General features: G+C 37.6%; 1 protein-coding gene across 1 annotated transcript in view; it reads left to right on the forward strand.

Annotated features, from left to right (window-relative positions):
- The window catches only part of LOC105382070 (C3 and PZP-like alpha-2-macroglobulin domain-containing protein 8), a 191,438-nt gene that overhangs the window by 156,151 nt on the left and 11,686 nt on the right, over positions 1-23,601 (forward strand). Inside the window, exons 12-14 of the mRNA XM_048621700.1 lie at positions 13,034-13,225; positions 16,139-16,367; positions 19,470-19,620. Coding sequence (XP_048477657.1) covers positions 13,034-13,225; positions 16,139-16,367; positions 19,470-19,620 — 572 coding nt within the window. The remainder of the gene's footprint in view (positions 1-13,033; positions 13,226-16,138; positions 16,368-19,469; positions 19,621-23,601) is intronic.

Raw genomic sequence — 23,601 nt, forward strand, 5'->3', positions numbered from 1 at the left:
TATCTAAAACACTTAAACTTATTACAATGTTATTTATTATAATATGTAGGTATCATAATAATTGGTGCATAAAAGGTAGGTATAACTAGACTAACAAACATTATCTGTGCAAAAGGTTAATCCAACTTGTTTTATGAACGGCCACGCCGGGCTAAAATAACTGAAGTTACAAGCATCCTTTGTGAACCAGAACTATACTCTGACATCTTACAAGAAATTTCAGTGACCAATTGAAATGTCCATTTGGGTTCCGTGCAAGCTAGCTGTTACAAAAACTTATTACCTCAACAATTTTAAATAACATGAAAATAATAATAACGAAATGAACCTGTAACTTTCAAATAACTATATACCTATTTTGATGAAATATAACTAAGTAGCAAGCCTAAAGTGGGACCTTAGGCAAGTACAGAGGGACAGATAAATAAATTTCATAGAAGATACTCAGGGAAACCGACCACAAATCTAATCTATTACACCCCTTTTTCGGTGAAGGTTAAAAACTGCAGTAGACCCTCTGAGCGAGAACAGACACAGAAGTGATTTGATAAAATTTCCTTCGGGACACGAAAAACAGAATTAGTTTCTTTTACTCTGCATAGTACAGTATATGGTAAAACTTTCGTATATAGAGTGTTAAATACGTTCATATAGGTATCATGTGGTGTAGATAGTTTGGAAGAAATTACTCTTAGTAATAAGGCCGCCATTTTCACCGTCTATGTTGTGCATATTCTATTGTAATTTCTGTGTTTGTGTGCAATAAAGAATTATCTATCTATCTATCTATAGGTTCAGTCTTCTTCTGTTTATGTACCCCTTATAAATTATAATGTTAGGCAAATATTGGTCTCCCATATCGTAGATGCCTACTTTCTTTCGTCAAGAAAGTTTTCAAATAAGAACATTCAGTCATTGCAAATCGTTCGTACATCTCGCAACGTGAGAGTAATTGTGAACTGTAAGTGCTACGTTTAAGGTTGTATTTTCGTCGGTTTAGTCACGTTTAGAAACTTTAGTATTCATTGCGTGTGTTGTGAAGGATATGTCACGGGCGAATTGACAAATATATTGCCGGCGGTGGGCCCAGACATTTCGCCCCATATTACATTCAATATTTGTACGGGATCCCTAGAAAGTTTATGCGAAGTTACTTAGAGCTTAAAGGTTCCATTAGGCGGCGGACGGAGGTTACCAACGACGATGACAACACGTAATTCTAGAGATTTGTCGTCGAGCGACATGTCGCTAGTAGATTTTTATGAATCCCGTAGTTACACATAGAACCAGTAGTAGTAATGTCGTCAAGGTATCTTCATAACTTACAAATACTTATTTATTTTTATTTCAATTGTAAAATATTTCGCATGCCAATGTTAACCACGCACCGTTGATAAAATGCAGTCTGTCCTTTTTATTTATTACCAAACATCAAAATTGCATGCCAAATCCATTTCGCAAATTAATATTCAATTTGCAGATATTGACAAACAAACCAATTGAGTCAAGAGTCATACTTAACGTGGAATTTATGATATTTTATGATTAAAATGTCCCGGGAGGTAATATCCTGGCGTATTGCCACTGACAGCGCGGCGGCAGTGGTGATTCGTAAAGAAGGGGTCACTTTAGATTACGAAAAACGGACAAACGAGAGTTGTCACGCAATCGGTACCTTTTGTACAACGTGACAGGTAGAGTCGTGGTTAGCGCAACATCGCTCCTAAACTTCGTTAAGTGACATGACTCATGACAGCTCTCGTTCGTTTGTTTTTCGGAAGCTATATTGACCCCTGAAGGTTCTTGAAGGTCCTATAAAGAGGATCAATTTCATTCTAATATCCTCCGCCTCCACCGCTGAATACAAAAATAAATGAAAACGTTCGTTGCAGAATCGTGTAATTGCTTTGATTTGACAAAATACTCGTGTAGCATGGTTTACGAACTACTTTTAACCGGTCGCTGGGAATTCCGGGATATGACAACTTGTACATATTGGTTTTAATTCTGATGGAACAGTAACAGACATACAAACTCACAAACTTATATGTATTTATGATTTATCAGTGCAATTTGTTAAACGTGGTTTATTTTTATGATGTATGATGATTATTAATTAGGGCATTTAATTTTAAACGAGATTAAATTTTAAAACATAATAATTTATCATCTAATTTCACACATAACATTTATTAATACATCACCGTATTCACTTCCTATATCCTTTAGCAACATTCAAAGGCGAACGTCTCCGATATATTACAGTCACAACACAGCGCGGCTAGCGGGCCAGAGATCTGTCACACCATTCATCTTCCATTTCGAAGCCTTATTCCGGTAAACGAGGCAGTCCCAGAGGAGATGATGAGATGAGACTCCTAGTAACTTACAGACCAGTTCTAAGAAATCAAGTGTATTGAAATTTTAGCTAGTTTGCCGTTAGTGTTTTGTTAAATAGCAGCCGCGACCTCTAGGCTCGTACTATGTACATTGTACAACTTAGGTACTTAATAAATTATAAAAGCTAGTAAGGGCTGATTGTGCAATAGGCAAAAAAGTTATCTGAGGAATAATTTTTGTAATAGACAGTGACAGCAACAATTTTATTCCTCACCTAACTTTTACCTGACCATTGAAAAATCAGCTCTTATGCAGTTACGATTTTAAACTTTTACATAAATTTAGGTACATTATTATATTTTACGGCGATATTAGGTCAAGGTAGTTTTCACTATTGCGATTCCATTGTCGTGTTCTTACCATAATAAGATCTCTGATTGTCAGCAAGAATTTGATAGAAATATTGCCTGCCATGGCGTCTTTTGATCGATCCCCGTGTTCGGCGAAACATTTTAGAGGGTATTTAATTAATCAAGCTTTTTGTGTAAGTTTATTTGGCCCGCTGGAGGCGATAGCTTTTGATTGAACACTTCTTCGTTTGATTCGATAATATTTTTTTATGAAGTTTATTCTCTTGATTTGGAACTTTATTTAGCTTGATGTTTTATAATGACTGTCGATAAGGCCATTAGTCTTTTCCACTAACGGATTTGATAACAGGATTTTTAATATTAACCTGCCTGTGCTATGAATAAGAATTTGATTTACCAGTGTACATTTACAGTAAACCCACGCAATAACTGTGTATGTAGTATACCTACAGGTATACAATAAATAAGTGAGCATGTTCAGTCCACCAACCTGCATTATAAGGAAACCGGTGCCCCAGCAGTGGGGACGTGATGGGTTGTGATGATGATGATGATGATAAGAGCATCATCCTCCATAATTTAATAATCTTTCTCTGCTGAACAGTTCACGCTTCCCATAGACCAAACAGCCCAAGCCTTCCTCAACCATTACGACCTGTGGGTTTGCCACGACCGAACATTAGCCATCCATAAACAGCGTCGCTCGCTTGTCAAATATAACGTAACTTGACATCAGTCCGCGTCGCACGCTCTCGCCGATCGGATGTGTAATTAACGCGTAAAAGTTGTCTTATACTACCTGCAAATATTTTTTACCGTTACGATGGTTCAGTGCCAAAAATGCAAACTGTTTTTGTCTTTAAAAGGCGTAAGCTCAAACGAAACTCTAAAGTGCAATTCATGTGAGAGTTATTATCACAAAAAGTGCGTACGTAATGTGAAAACATTTATTGAACAAGGAAAATGTGAAGATTGCTCAAAAAGTTCCCCAATGCATACTCCAAAGCTAAGCATTGATCCCTCTAAGGTGACTACAGAAGGTATTTTAATTGAAATCAATAAGAAACTCGAGATCCTGTACAAAATGCGGAAGACCCTTGACGAACTCACCGAATCGGTTGACTTCTACGCCGAGCAGTATCTCGAGCTGATGCAGTTCAAGGAAAATAGTGAAAAAAGAATTAAGGCATTAGAACAGAAGAATATCAATTTGGAAAAATGTAACCTGGCACTCGAAGAACGTATTGTGGCCTTGGAAAGCAAGGACAGGGAGAAAAATATTGAGATCGTGGGCTTAGAAAAGATAGAAGGAGAAAATCTGAAAGAAACAGTGTTAAAAATTGCCCAGAAGCTGAATCTGGGTTCAAATGAAATTCATGAAGTCAGGAGGGTAGGAGCCGAAAGGCCGAACAATGCGGAGCAACGGCCGCGGCCGCGCCCGGTCGTGGTTACCCTCACGTCCCGCGCCGCGACCAGTGGCTGCTCAAGAAGAAAACTCGCTTAACCAATACGGATATTTACAATAATCAGAGCTCAAAACCCATATACATCAACGAAGATATATCCAAGCGGCAACGCCAGCTGTTTTGGTTAACGAAAACCGACCTAAAGAGTAAATATAAATCCCCCGCGCGCCGTCAAGCGGTAAAGACGTGTTTACTTGTGCTCCGTTGATAAAAAAATTTAAAGTTATCTAAAACCCAATACTCTGCTTATTATAACTACCACTAGCGGTGCATTAAAGGAACATTATCGTTGTGTGTTACTTGTGACTACTACAGTGCGGGATTCGTGAGTCTTTATCCAATTTTAATGATCTATAATTGTTGACTGTGTTAAATAACCAACATTATCACACCTACCCTACGCACCACATACTGCCCAGCGCCTGATAAACTGAAATCGCACTATTGCGGAAATTCTACACTTCGCATTGAACTTGTACAGGCGCAATTAAAAATGTCCACCCAAAATGTAACTCAAAGAACACCGCCCAACAACCTTCTTCGAGCTAATAACGCTCCAATTAACGAATCACGTAGTCTCGAGGATATTCGTAACACGAAAGGTATGGAAACCACAACGGGATTATCACCCGAAACCCAAAAAAAACTTTCTCAAAGAGTAAAGAGACGCCGTGAAGTTGACAGTGACGCCATATATGACGAACTGGCTGGCTTCAAGAGCGACATTAAAGACATGATCAAAGAGTTAATTTCTGCCCAAAACACCAGGATGGACAACCTGGAACAACACATGATGGAACTGAAAAAAACAATTCTCTACAATCAAAGACACCAATAAGGACATTGAAAATGCAATGAACTCAATGTCTACCCAACTAACTTCTCTCGAAACCCAGATTTCAGGACTTGAGTCCCAGCGCAAAGAAATTAATACCCATGTCTACATGATTGAAGAGAAGATTGAAAACCTGGACAGAAATATTATAAAAACGTCAATCGAATTACGAAACGTTCCCAAGCGCCCACAGGAAACAAAAGAAAATTTGTTCTGCCTCGTAAAAACACTGTCCCAAAGCATAAATGTAACTCTCCAGCCACACGACATCCGAGACGTGTCACGTCAACCATCAAAAAGAGAAAGCCCAGTTTCTGCTCTAGTAGTAGAGTTCTCCAACACGTTAATCAAAAGCCGGATTCTAAATGGAATAAAAGAGTTCAACAAAGCAAATAACAAGGATAAGATGAATTCCTCGCACCTGGGACTAGACTCGCCGAAAATACCAATTTACGCCACCGAACTGCTGACAAATACCTCAAAGAGACTGTACTTTCTCGCCCGAACGCTCGCTAAATCTGAAAACTATGCATTCTGCTGGATCTCCAATGGACGAGTCCTCCTACGTAGACATAAAGATGGTCCACATATTGTTGTTAAAGACGAACATCACCTCCAACAGTTGTCTTCGAAAACCCCTGGAAAATAATTTATACAATCTTGATTATTCTGTTCTTTTTACCTTAGTTATTATAAGGCATGTACTTTATAATTTAATAATAAGCTCACACTACTACACAAATCTCACACACCACTCAAACTCATACCTTTGTAAATGTTTAATAAAGCATAGTCACTTGCTGGATTGCCCTCTATACACCCCATTAGCAACGAAATGTACCTACTTGCTACTTTATCATACTTATACATATACCTACCAAATTATACCATGTACGCATATAACTTATTTCTTTTTCTTTTTTTCTAAAATATAATGGAGCACAACCTTAGTAAAATAATTACCGAAATTGACAACTTCGCGGTATCTAAACCGTTTAAATGCAGTCCGGAGGACTGTAAAACATATCTTAGTAATAATAAACATGTTAACGTAATTACACAAAACATTCGTAGTATTTCATGCAATATTGATGGTTTTGCCATATTTTTAAACAGCCTAAAAGTCAACATAGATGTTATCGTGCTGACAGAATGCTGGCTAAATTGCCCATCTAATCAAATAATACCAAATATTGAGGGTTACAACCAGATAGCAACAAACAATAATAATAACAAAAATGAAGGGATCGTCGTGTACATAAAGGATGGCCTAATTTCAACAAGCTATGAACCCATCTTTTCAAACGGTAATTGCCTCATTACAATACTCAATAATGAAACTGCTATCCTGTCTATTTATCGGTCACCTTCCTATAAAAAAACAGATATATTCATTGAATCCCTAAATAACACCCTACAAAACCTTAGTATGTATAAAAACATTGTTTTAATTGGAGATATAAATATTAACATAGAACAAACTTCAGCCGATACAAATGCTCAATCTTATCTGGATCTTCTAGCATATCATGGATTACTACCAGCTCACACATTTCCCACCCGTAAGAAATCGTGTCTTGATCACATCATGCTGAAAACAGTCTACCAGTCAACTACCTTAGTTATTAATCACAGCTTAACAGACCACGAACCTGCACTACTATCACTAGATTTAAAGCAACACACAACTCAAAACTTATCCATCACTAAGGTTAATGTCGAAGGTGTCACTGAAGATATAAAAAAAACAGATTTTCAGCTTATATTTAAATGTGTTGACTGCAATGCGGCTACAGACCTACTTACATCCATAATCATGAGCATCATACAAAAAAATTCTAAAACAATAAATATACCTAAAAGACGCGTCACATTGAAACCATGGGTCACCCCTGGTCTCTTAAAGTGCATGAAAAACCGCGATCGTATGCACAAGCAGTTTAAAACGAACCCAAATAACTTGACCTAAGCAACAACTTACCGTCGATATCGCAACTTTTGTAACAACCTCCTAAAAAAACTTAAAAGGCATTTTGAACGTTCCGAACTTGATAAAGCAAGCAAAACCAATATAAAACAAACCTGGGAGATAATTAATAATATAACTCAGTATAAAAAACGTAAAACCTCACCCCAGAATCTGTTACACTCAACAACTACTCCTAAAATTGCAGTAAATAATGCTAATAAATATTTCGCACAGGTGGGTGAAAAACTTGCAGCTCAAGTCATAGACAAGCGTAAGAGAGATAAAGACACGCCTTCAGCAACAAAAGTTTCAAAACAAACAAAACACTCATTTGTATTATTAGAGACAGACATTACAGAAGTAATAACGATTATTAAATGTTTAAAAAATACGAATTCTTGTGGCTGGGATCTAATCTCCGCAAAAATACTAAAACAAAACATTCACACCCTTGCTGCATTGTTAACGCATATTTGCAATTTGTCAATAAAATCAGGGGAATTTCCGAACGCGTTCAAAAAATCTATAATAACACCTATACATAAATCTGGGGACCAACATAACATAAATAACTACAGACCAATCTCAATATTGCCTACCTTATCCAAAATTCTAGAGCGTGTAATAAATAAGCAACTAACTAAATACCTAGAGTCGTTCCAAATTCTATCAGAAAACCAATATGGCTTCCGAAGCGGCAGATCCACCGCTGACGCCGTTTCAAAAATGACCGATTCTTTAGTGGCAAGTCTGGACAGTGGTGAAAAATGTATTGCTGTATTCCTGGACCTCCGTAAAGCTTTCGATACCTTATCGATACCTATCCTGCTAAAAAAACTAGAGAACATTGGAATACGAGGACAACCGCTGAAATTGCTGTCCGACTATCTCAAAAACAGAAGTCAATCTGTCAAAGTCTCTGATACAGTAAGCGACTCTCTGCCAGTAAATTACGGTGCTCCCCAAGGCAGTGTACTAGCTCCGACACTATTTTTGGCATATATAAACGATCTGTGTGATTTGGAACTTGCAAATGGACAAGTCGTTTCTTTTGCTGATGACACAGCACTACTATTCAAAGGTGTCAACTGGAGAGATGCGTTTGATTATGCCCAACGTGGAGTAGATAAGGCTATAAAATGGCTAAGCAACAACCTTCTCAGTCTAAACGAAGAAAAAACTAAATATATAACTTTCTCTATCACAGAGAGATCGCAGCCCCCAACCAATGATTACAACATAACCGTGCTCTCTACCTCTTGCCAAAATCACCCTTCACCTGAATGCATTAACCTAGAAAGAGTTAAATCTATTAAATATCTCGGTGTAATAATAGATAATAAACTAAATTTCCGGGATCACATAGCGGCATTGTCAAATCGTACTCGAAAGCTAATGGTTATTTTTAAAAAACTACGAAATATCGCAGAACCTAATCACATTAGGCTAGTATATTTGTCTTTATGCCAGTCAATACTGACTTACTGCATTGAAGTATGGGGTGGAGCGGCCCAAACTCACCTGATGCGACTCGAGCGCGCCCAGCGAGCTCTGCTCAAGGTGGCGCACTTCCTGCCAGTGCTGCACCCTACTTCACAGCTCTACAATAAGGTCCAAGTCCTCAGTGTTAGGAAACTGTATGTTCTGAGTATTATTATGAGCCAACATAAAAAACAAACTGACGTCTTTAATCTGAAAGAGAAGCGGCGGAAAGATCTCGTTTTCAACGTTAAAAGGTGTAACACTGTGTTTGCACAAAGATTCAAAACATTTTTGGGCGCTCACGTGTATAACAAAGTAAATAAAAAATTACAAATTTATAATCAGAACCACCTAGACTGCAAAAGAACTGTAACCAAGTACCTTTTGGAAATCGGGCAAGGAGACACAGAAAATCTACTATATACAACAAAATAGCAAGTTATCTATAACATCACAATACACCCATACACACACACACACACACACACACACACACACACACACACACACACACACACACACACACACACACACACACACACACACACACACCAACACACACACACACACGTACCTACATACATCTCTCAATAGACTAAGCTTACTTATTATATTTAACTTAACTTCTAATAAAATGAATAAATGTAAGTAATATACTAAGGGTGGACTCGTCCAAATCACCCAATCCGTCGTATTAGCTTATCTTGGTTTCAGGTTTGGTAGGGTGCAAAATCTGCTTACTCCCGAGTAACTGGTAGTTTACTCTTGAATAAAAGTTACTCGAGCTTGGTCGAATCCACCCTAAGACGGATGTCACTGAGCACTTAATAAGTATAACGTTTTTAATTGGCAAAATATTATAAGGCTTACCTTTTAATTTTGAGAAACTGTTATATGGGGCACCAGCAGCTGTAACACAGGTTACCACCTAGCGCGGTTGCTGGAAGCTACTACATGTCAATGAAGATTACAGCCTATTGTCATACATATTTTATTGTAAAATAATTTGTAAGTTTTACTCTGTATCTTACCTTTTTTTTCTTTTGTGAATAAATACAAATACAATATAAATACAAATACATATGGATTAACAGAGGATGTATACTAGTCCGCAAGGACGATGAACACAGAAAAATCCATACCACAGGACATAAATCGGCTGATACAAAGTGGCGAATAGCGTTTCAAAATACGCGCCAAGATTAAATATTACTAGAATGATTCATTATTCTTAATGGGTAGCAGTTTCATGGACTTTCAGGAGGAAACGCAATACAATAGATTTGTAGATACGAAGTTGTGGACTACACATCTTAATGGCACACAAAATAGCTTAAATATTATACATATTAACATAAGATCTATGAGAAAAAACTTCAACGCATTCTTGATCCTGATTAGTCAATGTCAAAAAAAGTTAGATTTAATTATCTTAACAGAAATAAACATAAAAAAGGAAGAACTGCCTATGTACAGGATGGACGACTTTGACATGTACTCTAATACCAGAGAAATAAAACGTGGAGGTGGAATATTAATATATGCGAAGAAAGAATTAAACTTCTCGGCTTTCAGCCACAATGGAGCGGCTTCCGAGATTATCCAAGGACAATTAAACACAATGGACCAAAAAGACATTCACATAGTAGCCGTATACCGACCACCGAAAACCAACAAATTAAAATTTACTGAGGAGCTACACAATATTATAAAAAAACTACCTAAATACTCGGATGTTATCGTGGTGGGTGATACCAACATCAACCTACTAGACGAGACTTCATGCAGAGCTAAAATAAAATATAAAAACATGCTGTACAGTCAAGGGATGGATTGCCTCATCAACGACGTGACGCGCGAGGAGATCGTGAATGGACGAGTGACCCGGAGCTGCCTCGACCACCTGTGGGTGCGCAGCCGCCGACCCGTGCCGGCTGCGCACCTACTCACCACCAAGATCGCGGATCATTACCTGATCGGTGCTACGATATCGATAAGTGACGACCCAATATTAAGTGATAGTGCAAAGTCTAAATGTGATAAAAAAGTGTTTCTGTGTAATAAATTAATGCGAGAAAATTTGGATGCAGTGAATTGGAATGACTTAAACGACTGTAAGTGCCCTTTATTATTGTATGAAAAGTTATGTATGACCTTTGGTAAAATATATGAAAACTCTAAGTTGCAAAGTACAAGTAAAAGTAAACGTTTAAGACCATCATGGATTGATAATAAGCTAAATTCTAAAATTTATTACAGAGATCAGCTATTTAGAAAGTGGAAGGATAATCCAAAATGTATGAGCTTAAGGTTAGAATATACAAAATTTAGAAATAAGTTAAATAAATCAATCCAAGCTGCTAAAAATAAATTTAGACAGGAAGAACTAAAAAAGTGTAATAATGATGCAAAAAAAGTATGGTCTCACATTAATAGTTGGTTAGGGAGGGAAAAACCTAAATTGGATGATGTAATATTAAAATACCTATCGGGGACAGACAGTTTGGTAAATATTTGTAATAACTTTACGGGTACGTTTACAGAAGAAATACATAATATTAAACATAATTGTAATGAAAAATTCTTAAAAAGAGATAAGTACGTCCGTCCTAGCAATGTTTCCCTTCGATTTCGTAAGGCAAGTGCTGCTGAAATTGAAAGGATAATAGATAATATGAGTAATGAAAAATCTCCCGGCTCGGATGCCATTAGAGTCCAAGATATTAAATATGTTAAAAAAGACATAAGTCCGATTCTTGCTAATTTTATAAATATGAGTGTGCGACAAGGTTTGTACCCAGATGAACTTAAATGTGCCCATATAAGGCCTATCTATAAGCAAGGGAGTCACCTAGACTACGGTAACTATAGACCCATCGCCATCCTGTCTATTGTTAATAAAATAACGGAAAAGATAATAATTAGACAAATAAGTAACTTTTTAGATAAACATAATATCATTTCGGATTGTCAACATGGTTTCAGGCAGGGTCGCAGCACATCAACAGCACTTAAGCAGTTCACAGATTATGTAAACAATTGCTTGGACGAGCGTAAACAGGTCGTTGCCCTCTTTGTCGACTTCAAAAAAGCCTTTGACACCCTGGGGCACGATCAGCTGTTACAAGCAATGGAAGAATGTGGTATAAGAGGACCATTAAACAACTGGCTAAAATCGTATCTATCTAATAGAAGGATGCAAACAGTGATCAGTGGCACCAGGGGGTCAGAGGCTAACATTAGGTATGGTGTACCGACCGGGTCCGTGTACGGTCCCGTTGGGTACATCATGCACGTTAACAGCTTAAGCAATGTAATCGAAAACTGTAAGATGTTTATGTATGCCGACGATACATGTTTGCTATATGCGCATAAAGACCTTCAAATTATACAGAAATGTATTCAAAAGGACCTAGAAAATATCATAAAATGGTCACACGACAATGGCATTATCATAAACATGACTAAAACAAAGTGTATGCATATATGCTCCCCATACAATAAGCCTAAATTAAATAGTCTAAGAGTTGTCGGTCACAGCTATGATTGTTTACACAGCAAGTGCTCAGATAGTATACATATGGATACATCTATAACTGCCTGTAACTGCGCAGATATAGAATTTGTAGAAAAGTTTAAGTACCTCGGTCTAACTATTGACCAAAACATGTCGTGGAAAACACACATAAATAATGTTTGCGCTAAACTAAGGTCAGCACTTGGTAAGATGTACCACTTACGAGGTGTAGTAAACAGAGCCACATTGTACTCTGTTTACTACGCACTCGCAGACTCAATACTGTCCTATGGGTTAAGTAGCTATGGATGTACTTTTCAAACATATTTAGATCAGATTAACTCCCTACAGATACGTTGTATGAAACTATTAGTGGATAAAAAAACGAAGAAAGCATGTCATGGAGAATACAATAGGCTATATAGTTTGTGTAAAATGTTACCTGTACAAGACAAAGTTAAGGCACTCATTGTTTTAGAAAATATCTTGTACCGAAAATTCTCAATAACCTACCAAATGAAATTAGAAACGGATCTTTCTCTAAGAATGTCTTTAAGTTGAAGATCAATAACTATTTACTTGCAAACCAGAATAATGTATTATAGTTACCTACCTAACTTGTAGATACCCACTTAAATGCGTAACCTATTGGTCTGAGTAAAAGTGGACGGGCGTGGTGTATGTATGTACCTACCTATACTACCTATTGTGCTGAATGCAGGCACCATACCCGCCTACCATAGTTCTTTATTTTTTATTTTTTATTGTTAGATTAAATTTATCTGTTGCATGTTAGTTATAAGTCACATGTAAGTAAAATAATTAGTTAAAGAGAGCATGTACTGCCAATAAACTACCTTGTAGTTTGGCGGTGTTTAGTTTTAAGTCAAATTGTATATATTTTGTTCTGAATAAATAAATAATCAATCAATCAATCAACTTGTACGAATATGTCAGATGTTTGTCAGAAGGGCGAATTGCTAACGTGTTGGTGGTAGTACAATAGCTCTGTCTTATAATAACCCTATCTCAAACCTGTTATCTCTCCACCAGCTCATCGCCCGACCACGAGGAGCCAGGGCCGGAGTTCGTCTCCGCCGGAGTCTCGCTCTTCGTCGGAGGAGGCGCGTGCGGCGGCGGCGTCCTGTACCGGCAGCGCACCGCCCCCGCGCCCCGCGCCCCCGCGCAGCTGGTGCCCCCCGCCAGCCATGACCGGCTGTGGATGTGGAACTGCTTCAATTATACGTGAGTATTGCGAGTTTCTGTCTCGACGGCTAGGGGTCTTCGTGCAGCTCGAAAACATTTGAAGGTCGGGGGCTGAGGGAGTTTGTAATGGGGTCTACTAATCCTCCCTAGGCGTGCATGGTGGACTAGGCCTAAAACCCATCCATCATTGGAAGGAGACCCGTGCCCTAACAGTGGAGACGTGATGGGTTGAAATAATTGGATCGGGTTAAGCGACGAATAAGTGGCAAAAAAACCTGGGTTACTACCACCGAATATGTGCAGTCGAAAATCTTTAAATCTATCTGAAATAAATAAAAATAATCTTTATCTGTAAAATGTCATTTTTGGCCAACCATGTATACAATCTGTTTAGGTAGGTACATACATTACATACTCGTACATTCAATGGCTCATTTATTTCAAGAAAAGGTCATATTTATTTCATAATCACACCTTATTTGATCAAAAGATATATTTTATGTAGCTGTTCCTTACAAGATACATTTCTCTACAGTATCGTTAAATATTAAGAACATAAAAGATGCTAACGAGGAGCTAGATGTTCTCGTCTTGGCTAATTGGATATTTCGTTATGAAAATTTTACGAGGGTTACCATGGATTTTTTTAACGTAATTGCTTTGAGCATCATTCTAAACAGCCTAAATTGGACTTAACAAGGAAGTATGATCAGTAACTCAATAAAAAATACCATTGTTTTTTATTTTTCTACTTACTTATATAAAATTAAAGTATATTCAGTATAAGTATAAGAATAATTATTGAGTACATTAGATCTATGGACATCATTTGTTTTGTATGTATCTTAATGTCAATTACAGCTATCACCCATTTCATCAAACTGCTCCTCTGCTTATATTTTCAATCGTATCGCAAGATCTAAATCACGTAACCGTCCGTCCGCCCTGAAACAACCTAAATATTTATCTCACAGCTAAGAGTATAATGCTCAGTTAACCCCTCTAGTTTTGTCTAGCCGGCCGGATATCCGGATCCGGGTGTCATGGCGGGCACGGATGTCCAGAAGCCCAGGGTGTCGTGCCGCGATGCACATAACTTACGTCCACGAGCCAGCGTGGCACAGATTTATGGAACTTTCCAGAACCCGGGGGGTCACTTTATATTGTTACGACGAAAAACGAAGTTTCGGAACGCTGCTGCTCGAGCCACGACTCTATCTCGTTGTATTAAACGTGCAGATTTCCCGAAAGCTCTCATTCGTTAGTTTTTCGTCAGTATAGAGTAACCCTCCCGGACTGGACATTAGCTGCAAAATGGCCGGCAAAGTTTATAAGTCGACAGTTTTCTGTGTTACACTGTGCTGTTTGTTGAAGAGGAAAGAGGAATGCAATTCTCTGTTTGTTCAGTGTATACTTAGGTTTTGTACATTAACACAAATATTTCAGTCTTATCACAATTAGGGTCTGTTTCACAATGTCTGGTTAGTGGCTACCTGACGGATAACATACATGCTGTCACTCTCTGTTATTATTTTTTAGACAGTGACAGCATGTATTTTATCCGACAGGTAGCGACTAACCAGACATTGTGAAACAGGGGCTTAGTGTTAATTATGCCTAATAGCTTTTTATGACGCAGAAAGCGGCTGTCAGGTGTATACAGCTTATCCATAGTAAAAAAGTAGGTATCGAATTTAAATCGGTTTAACAAGAATGCTATTGAATATTTTTAGCTACCAAAGAATTAAAGTCAAATCTTCTAAGCTTGATACTTTGAAGTGTTTCCACTTAATCCCAATAGAGTATTTGCAGAGGATGCCCTGGGAAATTTAATTTACGCTGAGTGCCAAATAATTTCGGCTTCGTCTTGATTTATGACTTCAGGATTTTGCGTCGGCGTATAAAATACAGCTATCTAGATAGATTCAGTAATGATACTTCTTGTAAATTGTGCTAAATTCATTTTATAGTTTATTGGATCAAACGCAAAACATAACAAACCATAAAACGCACGATAATCATCACCGAAAACTAACAAATCCAACCTATCTCTACACCTGTTATAAAACGAACAAAATTAGTATGACCCATCATGCAGGCCGTCCCACCTAAACCCCTGACATCGGTCCCGTAAGCCCGCACTCCATACAGAGTTTAAACAAACAACTGTCACAGTTATTCACAATAGGCGTGATTGTTCGTCGAACCATGGGTGCGGATCAGATCGGGATATATTGCAGTTCACGCTCACCCAGCGAGGTGCAGCCAGCTGTGAGCTAAACGCACCGGATAACCGGACAGAGCACATCGGACCTCTTTCGCGCTGGCTGTTTTGTTTGTCTTTTTCAAATTTCGAACGACGTATTTTGTTTTTGTTTTTTTTTAGCCAAGCCAGCTTAAACTGCAAGATGACTACTTACATGTTTATTTTAAAAAATATCTATCAGTACAGTTAATTGTGAGACAATTGAATAGTCGATTCCAGAATTTTCAGGATCTTACGATCATAATTTTTTTTTGTTTTCTAACGAGATGGGAATTTTATTTACAGTGTTATAATTAACAGCTTAACAGCTTCTTAGTATCACCTCAAATATACCTTTCACAAACTTGAGTAAATAGCGAACTGCAGGGCGATCACGAACAATATAGAATCGAATACGAGTGCGACTAGTGGCAACTTGACAGCACTTTCGAACACTTTTTACCTATAAAATTGACAGTTGTCGCACTCGCATTCGATTCTTTACGTTAGCTCGAATTTTCGTGATACTGAACGCATCACGAATAAAATATATGACTGCGCCTATGTAATGCGCCAGTACAAGTGAAACGCAAGACGGCCAATTATTAGGAACTGGTTTATTGGAAAGTATCAATGTGTAGTTATATCTAAGTATGCATACATGTGTTTGTATACAATAACACTAACATCACCAATTAACCCCCCAGGACGCAGCTATCGACCGACGGGGTGACCATCACAGCGCCGTCCGAGGCCGGGCGCTGGTCTCTCTGGGCTCTCTCTCTCTCCAGCCGAGGCCTCCGGTTCTCTTCTCCGAAGACCATCAACGTGTTCCGCCCCATCCAGCTTGACTTCACTCTCCCGCCCGCCCTGAAGGTCGGCGAGACGGTCGAGATCGATGTGAAGATCACTAATAATATCAACAATTGTATGGATGTAAGTAATTTGTACTTTTAAAGCATTAGGTACTTTACGAAAGGCTGGATGAAAGGAAAACTGGGAAAATTAAGGCTGTATTTTACATAATTAATTACCTTGTCTCTTATCTTCTGGTAGGTGTAGTCAAAGTTTAGTGAACACGAGTGACATGTCAATTAAATTTGTTCTTCTTCTTGATATTTGTGCGGTGTGAAAAACATTTAAAATATTTTAATGGAAATGTTATGTAGGTAAGTATAAATTATTTTTGAAAAATATCCCACGTAAACTGGCAGGAAAATAAAACGACGGTAAATACATCAAGTTAACTGATTTATCTCGTCCGTCCGTAGACTCGGTAGGTATATGCAAAAATAAACATACACGAGGAAAACCCACGTTCGTTCTACTAAAAATACAACATATAAAAATATTTACTTAGGACAGACCTCGACCCCAATAAATATTATCACTCATAACTCATACGGGAGAAAAAATGTGACAAACCTGAGTGAAAAATTAAATCATTCCTAGGGCCCTTTGTTAGTGACAAAAAAAGAAACATGGTAAACGTCCCATCCGGTAGCCTACAAAAGCTTGTTGACAAAATAAAAATAAATGACACAAAATTAATCCCTACATTTCCATTGCAAAACAATATTCAAATATATTATCTACGGCGTTATTTCGGCCAACCCACATTACGAGATTAACTTTTTAATCCTATGGTTTCATACTGAAATACACAATTATTTTGTTGATCCCCGCTGTTGAAAATACTGCAGCTATCAGACACCTCCCTTTGCCACCAAATCCCGTTTAACATAAGTTTTAATCCATGTCTAAAATGGCTGCTATTCTATTAAGCAAGGATTGAAAGTTGGCGTCGACGCCGCCACCGCAAGCCTAAAGTTGATTCAAGTTTAAACCAGGTTTAAATATGGATCGATTCGTCGTAATGGGGTCCCATTTGTTGGGATTGGAAATTCGTGACGCGTGATCGGGGGTTTTAGTTAAATGCTATTCAGATTTTGGCACTGACCTCTGTGTGACTTATTTTCTTGTAGTTGGGTTGGTATTTACATAATAGTTGAATAAAAATAAGTGTAAAACAGCCTGCTACGAATGGACATTCAAATCCACCAATCATAAAATGTAACTAATAAAAAAATACAGTAGCAGCATTAAATATTTTGAATATTGATATCACAGTGCTTATTTACGCGCGTAAGCTTTGTATTGCCATATACATGTTTTGTACTCATGTGAAAATTTCAGGATGTGAAAAGTTTTCCAAGCATAAAATAGATGATTTTACTTTTTACTACATAAAAATTAGACAAGTGAAAGAATTAAAACTAGCTTTCCCTTATTCAAAAATTAGTTTTCCATTTTCTTGTCCGTGTGATATCCCTCTAATACCCAATATCCCACCAGCACACGTCCCCATCTAAACTCGGCTAAGTTGCGATCAGTTCCTCCCTAATCGACATCAGACGAGCGCCTGATTGTAAACAAATCCGCTCCCAACAGTCCCAACTCCGATTCTACGAGAAATCAAACATAAATTAAGTTGGTGAGTGTCCCAGTGACAGTTTACCAGCTTAGTCCTCGATGGGGATTTGATGTTTGCTCGGAGCATCGAGTTCTCATTACGGGGACGCTGGACAAAGGACATGGCTCGGCTTCATTAACATTAGATGGTAATGCTGGAAAAATTTCAGATACTTACTTTGTTTTGGTGTATGTGTGTCGTCGATAAACTTTTCTATGACAATCTAACTGATCAGCATCAGAAACTGCGTATTGCGAGGTAAAAAACTAAATTATAATTTTAAATGTTTTCAATGTTATTTGATGTGTTAGAATCATCGATAGAAGATGCGTCCTTAAGTATAAAAATTAATTCAAACGCTTTCATTCATAGTATACTTTTTAATAAGTATTTTTTACCGATTTAAAAAAAAAAACTTCGGTAAGTACTTTTAACTTATATATTATTATGTTTTTTGAAAACAAACAACTTAAGACGTTACGATTTTTTCAATTTACTCATATTTTATTCAAACACTTTTGTAGCTCAAACTAGATATTTCAAAAACCCGATATTACATTTTCAATAACAACGTGTCATACGTAAACGGAATTTATAGTCAGTTCTGTATTTCTAGAGAATATGCCATCATAAATCTTACGTCGTGTTAAATCTCTAATACGAGGAGCTTATGAAATACCTGTCTCTGAATAGTTTATTCCTGTATGGTTCACTAAACTCAGAAGACTCAGACGAATAAAAAATAATCTCTGCGCTAACATTAATGAAAATAAAGTAGAACGCTTGGGAAGAAGAAACTTAGCCATGTGAAAGAATCTAAATGTATTTTTTTTATTCAACTATCTATTGATAGAATAAGTTAAAGGGGTGCAAGTGAATCTTGAAGCACATAATTATTTCCAAAGAACTGTTCTAATCTGGCCGTTTTATTCACACTGAAGTCCTCCCCCATTTCAATTAAAGGTTATCAAAGAAATGTCTGAATTGAAGAAGGGATTTTACAGTGGATAAAACAGAGGCTATAACTGCCGGAAACGTTAAATACGAAGCTATTATTGCTAGGAGAGACCCTAAACGTAATACTGGCGAGGTGTGAGTCGGAGTGTTGACTGGATGCCGCGTGTATATTGGCTGAGCCATCTGAACAACTTATTATTTCCCCCGAGGGTCGCCAGAAATGAGTCCGCTATGAGTGAGTCTTTGCCGCCAATACGGTGCACAAATAACGTTCGTTTTCCGTGATTATTGCCGTAGAACATAGTACCACAAATTAATGTAAGTCAGAGAGTGCTTCTCTTTTTGTGCGGCTGAAATTTTACACTGGTCTTTCTATGTATTTATTAAATTAATTAATTAAGTATAACATAGTTATTTGATAAATATCTAAGGGCGAGGCCCTATTGGAGCCTTGTGGTGCCATCCGTCGCGTCGTCGCAAAGGACCGTTCCTATTATGAAAAATATATACCTTGCAGCGACGACGCAGCGCACCTATTGAAATTGGTGGTCTCCCACAATTAACAAAGCTATTATGACTCCCCCTGACTCAAACCCCGCTCTCCACAGGTGACGTCACTACTGGCGTTGAGCGCCGGCGCAGCATTCGCCAGCACCGGCGCCCTGTACGTGACGGAGCGCCTGCGCCTCGGCCCGCGCGGCGGCACCCAGCTAGTCGTCCGCGTCGCCGTCAACACGCCCGGACGCAAGAACATCACAGGTGAGTGTCTTACACACATACACATACTCACACACACACACACACACACACACACACACACACACACACACACACGCACACACATACACACACACACACTCGCAGCTAGTCGTGCGCGTCGCCGTCAACACGCCCGGACGGAAGAACATCACAGGTGAGTGTCTTACACACATACACATACTCTCACACACACACACACACGCACACACATACACACACACACACTCGCAGCTAGTCGTGCGCGTCGCCGTCAACACGCCCGGACGCAAGAACATCACAGGTGAGTGCCTTGAGCAACACACACATAAAGATAAAGAAACACACAAAAATACCTACAGAAAATATTACAATACAAAATAAACAATAACACAAGTGGACTCCAATTCTCCACCGCTCGTCTTTATTGTCTAGTGTTAGAATTAATTGCAAAATGGTTACTATTTACAAGGCGTTACGTCGTGCCAATGACAGTACACATTAAAAGACTAAAGACTTTATAGTGGACGAGAATTGGGGTCCAGGTCGCTTTCCAGAGCGTGAAAAAGGCACCAGCTCAGCATGTGCTGTAGACACACACGCTCTGTATGATGGGTGTCAACTCTGGTGGGTCAAAAGTTTTGGTGCAAGGTTTCGGGTGGTTGTAGAGATCATCGAATCATCAGGTCTGATGCCCTCTTGTCATTACATGGATTGGGTTTCAATACCACTAAGTTCTCGTTCTTGCTTGCACATGTAACAAACAATAATTGATTACCTATTTCAGATATTCCAGTTAAATTTACGTAATTTTATTTATACTTTTTATGTATACTGTTTTCGGCTACGTTACCTTTACAAACTTTTAAATTATATCTTAAGGTAATTGGGAAAATCTAAAAGTTTTATTAAATCTCGTAAATTGAAAATATTTATCTCCTGTAATCTCAGGGGCAAAATATTTTAATGAAGTTACGAACAAACACTCGCCTGCACATTTTTTTACTTACAAGATTTATGAAATTAAACGACATCGGAAAACATGGCACGCTTAATGAAGGGAGGGACAGAAATTCCCTACAAAAAAGACAAATTTTATTTTCGTTGGACTTTATTATGAACATAAAATGTGTTTATGTAATAGTGCTATTTAAAATTACCCAAATAAGTTCAATCTCAAGAATTGGGCTTATAACTCTTTAGAAGAGCTGAATTGATATTGATGGTTGTAAAAAGATTGAAAGATTAAGGTACTCGATGATATTTATTTTATTATGCCTCCCGTCCATTAAATCATAAAAATATTGAGTGTAGATAAAATTAAGGCTGACGAATGTGGCCAGAACGATAACATTAAATAATTAGCCTTACCGTTAAGTGTCTTAACAATTAGATGGATCAAGGGACTTGTTAAAAAGTCCTTCCAAATCTGACGGCTAAAGATTAAGAAGTAAGTAGGTAACTTAAGCCGGCTTAAATGAAAATCTGATTTATGCTAGTCCCCTTTTCGTGAAATCGGTGAAAGAGTTAAGAATTTTTCAGGAGACTTGTAATTTTTATTACAATTTTAAGAATTTGTTTTGTACTGCTGACGAAATCAAATGGTGTTAGTGATTATTTCACTCTTATTGTTATGTACAAAAATGGCCTAAGATTGTGATAGTCGTGGAATGAATAAGGTAGGCAGAGAACAGTAGCATCCTTTGGTCTTTTTTACAGGATATTTTAGGCTAGGCTAGGTACGTTAGGCTTAGTACCCTTTTTGCAACATCCTGTAGAGTTTAAAGAGTCACTGGTGATGATTATGACGTTATTATGCTCATCAATATTGTTAATCATGTGCCATATTTGCATAAATAAATAAAATTACTGTAACAATCGATAATGTAAAAATACTCAACAGGATCTACAATAATTGTAAATTACACACCAATCATTAATGTTCCGAAAGCCCTCCTGAGTCCATCAACTGCAACGGTTTTAGGGCACGGCAGTTTGCTCAACAATTCCGAACTCTTGTATCAACTTGTTGAATAACTTTGACAAAGTCCTGTCCCGCAGAGATCCCCTGGGTATTACATATAATAAAGGTCTCTGTGTCACCTAGGAGTTGGACATTGTTCCGGTGTAACTTTGCCTGTGGAAATTAACACTTAAAGCTGAGCGCTAATAAATTCAGATGGGTGTAGCGCTTGTTCCAATTTTCAGGTAACTAAGTACATACTTGGTACATGCGATATTCAAATTATAATACCTACTTGATTGAAATTTAAACCATATAGGTACCTACAATTAATATACATGACATAGTTGACTGTAGCTCCAAAATACTAATGATTGATCACGTTACTGCTCACTGGAATGATCATAGAAAATAAATAGAAACTATACAACTAGTTAGTACAGGTAAGATTCCACAGAAACTCGACAAATACCTACTCTATAAGTATAAATCTTATTAAATTTATGTTTCGGCCACTGGTTAAACATACTGTATTACGTATGTTTCACCATCTTATTTCTTTAAAAGCAATCCACTTTCAATTTCATACAGTGTCGTGGCACATTCGCGAAGTAAGTAAATAGTGAAGACATGACGGTTTCAAATAACATTTTCCTTTCTCAGGAATGAGACGGTGAAAGAAAATAATAATGTTTGAAAGCAAAGTACTTACTGCAGCAGGTGTGGAAAACTTACTAATGATACGTCTGCAGATACCTACAGAGAAATAAAATAAGATTCTCACAAGAAGATGAAATAAGAAGGATTTACTTTAGCACCTTCGTCTTTTTTTTTGTTTTCTTGAGCAAGCAAATTTACTTGAACCATGTTTTCGTTTAATCTCGTCGTCTGTGTTTATTATTACAAAGATTCTCTGGGGTTATCGCGAAATTAAAATGAAGTAACATTTACGAAGTAGATCGCGATAGGGGCTCAGACCTTACCACCTTCGATACATGAGCAATCAACAATCCTTAGATTCCTCAAGCAGCATTGATTATCTATCAAAACTGGCATATGGATATAATATTTGTTTATTGGTATACTGGGATGTAGCGGTACATGCAAGGCAAATGTTTTGTTAACTTATTATAATTTTTATAATTTAATCTCTGTATAAAAGTAAAGCATAATTTGCAAGCATAATTTTAAAGGGTGACAGCATGGTTTTTTAGGGTTCCGTAGCCAAAATGGCAAAAACGGAACCCTTATAGTTTCGTCATGTCCGTCTGTCCGTCTGTCCGTCTGTCACAGCCGATTTACTCGGAAACTATAAGTACTACAGTGATGAAATTTGATGGGAATATGTGTTGTATGAACCGCTACAAAAATATGACACTAAATAGTAAAAAAAAGAATTTTATTTATTTATTTATTTATTTATTTATTTCAATAACTTAGTCTACCCTTACAGCTAAGCCAATTCGATAGACAAGTTTACAATAAAAATATAACTCTCAAAACAGTATAACTATAACTAAAAAACTCAAACAATATAACTCTAAAAACAGAAATTAGGTACTTAATACAAATAGGTATTTAAACTATGTAAGATATCCTATATGCTAATAATACTGTGAACTGCCTCTCAGTACATGTAAACAAGTCAATTTGGTCGGCGAGCTCGTTGAGACGGTGCAGTGCGCGCGTCAGCGGGGCCCGTTCCAGTAATCTTGTTCGGCCACATGGTACAGTCAGTAAACGCGGCTGACGGCGCCTATATACGAACTCATTTGGTACGGACAATTCTATCGTTTTTAAAACATCCATGTTTGTGATTTTGCCGGTTAGTACTTTCCACAAATACGTTACCAAAGTAAGTTCCCTCCTAACCCTGAGCTCATAATATCCGACCATGCCCAGTATAAACAAAGTGGGATACATGAGTGGGTAGAAAGGATACACCCCGTATAACTTGTTGTACAAAAACCTTAAAAATTTATTTTGTATTCGTTCTAGCATTCCTACATATTTGGCTTCATGCGGAGCCCAAACAATTGCAT

Source organism: Plutella xylostella, chromosome 6, assembly GCF_932276165.1.
Source record: "Plutella xylostella chromosome 6, ilPluXylo3.1, whole genome shotgun sequence".
In the NCBI taxonomy this organism is placed as follows: Eukaryota; Metazoa; Arthropoda; class Insecta; order Lepidoptera; family Plutellidae; genus Plutella; species Plutella xylostella.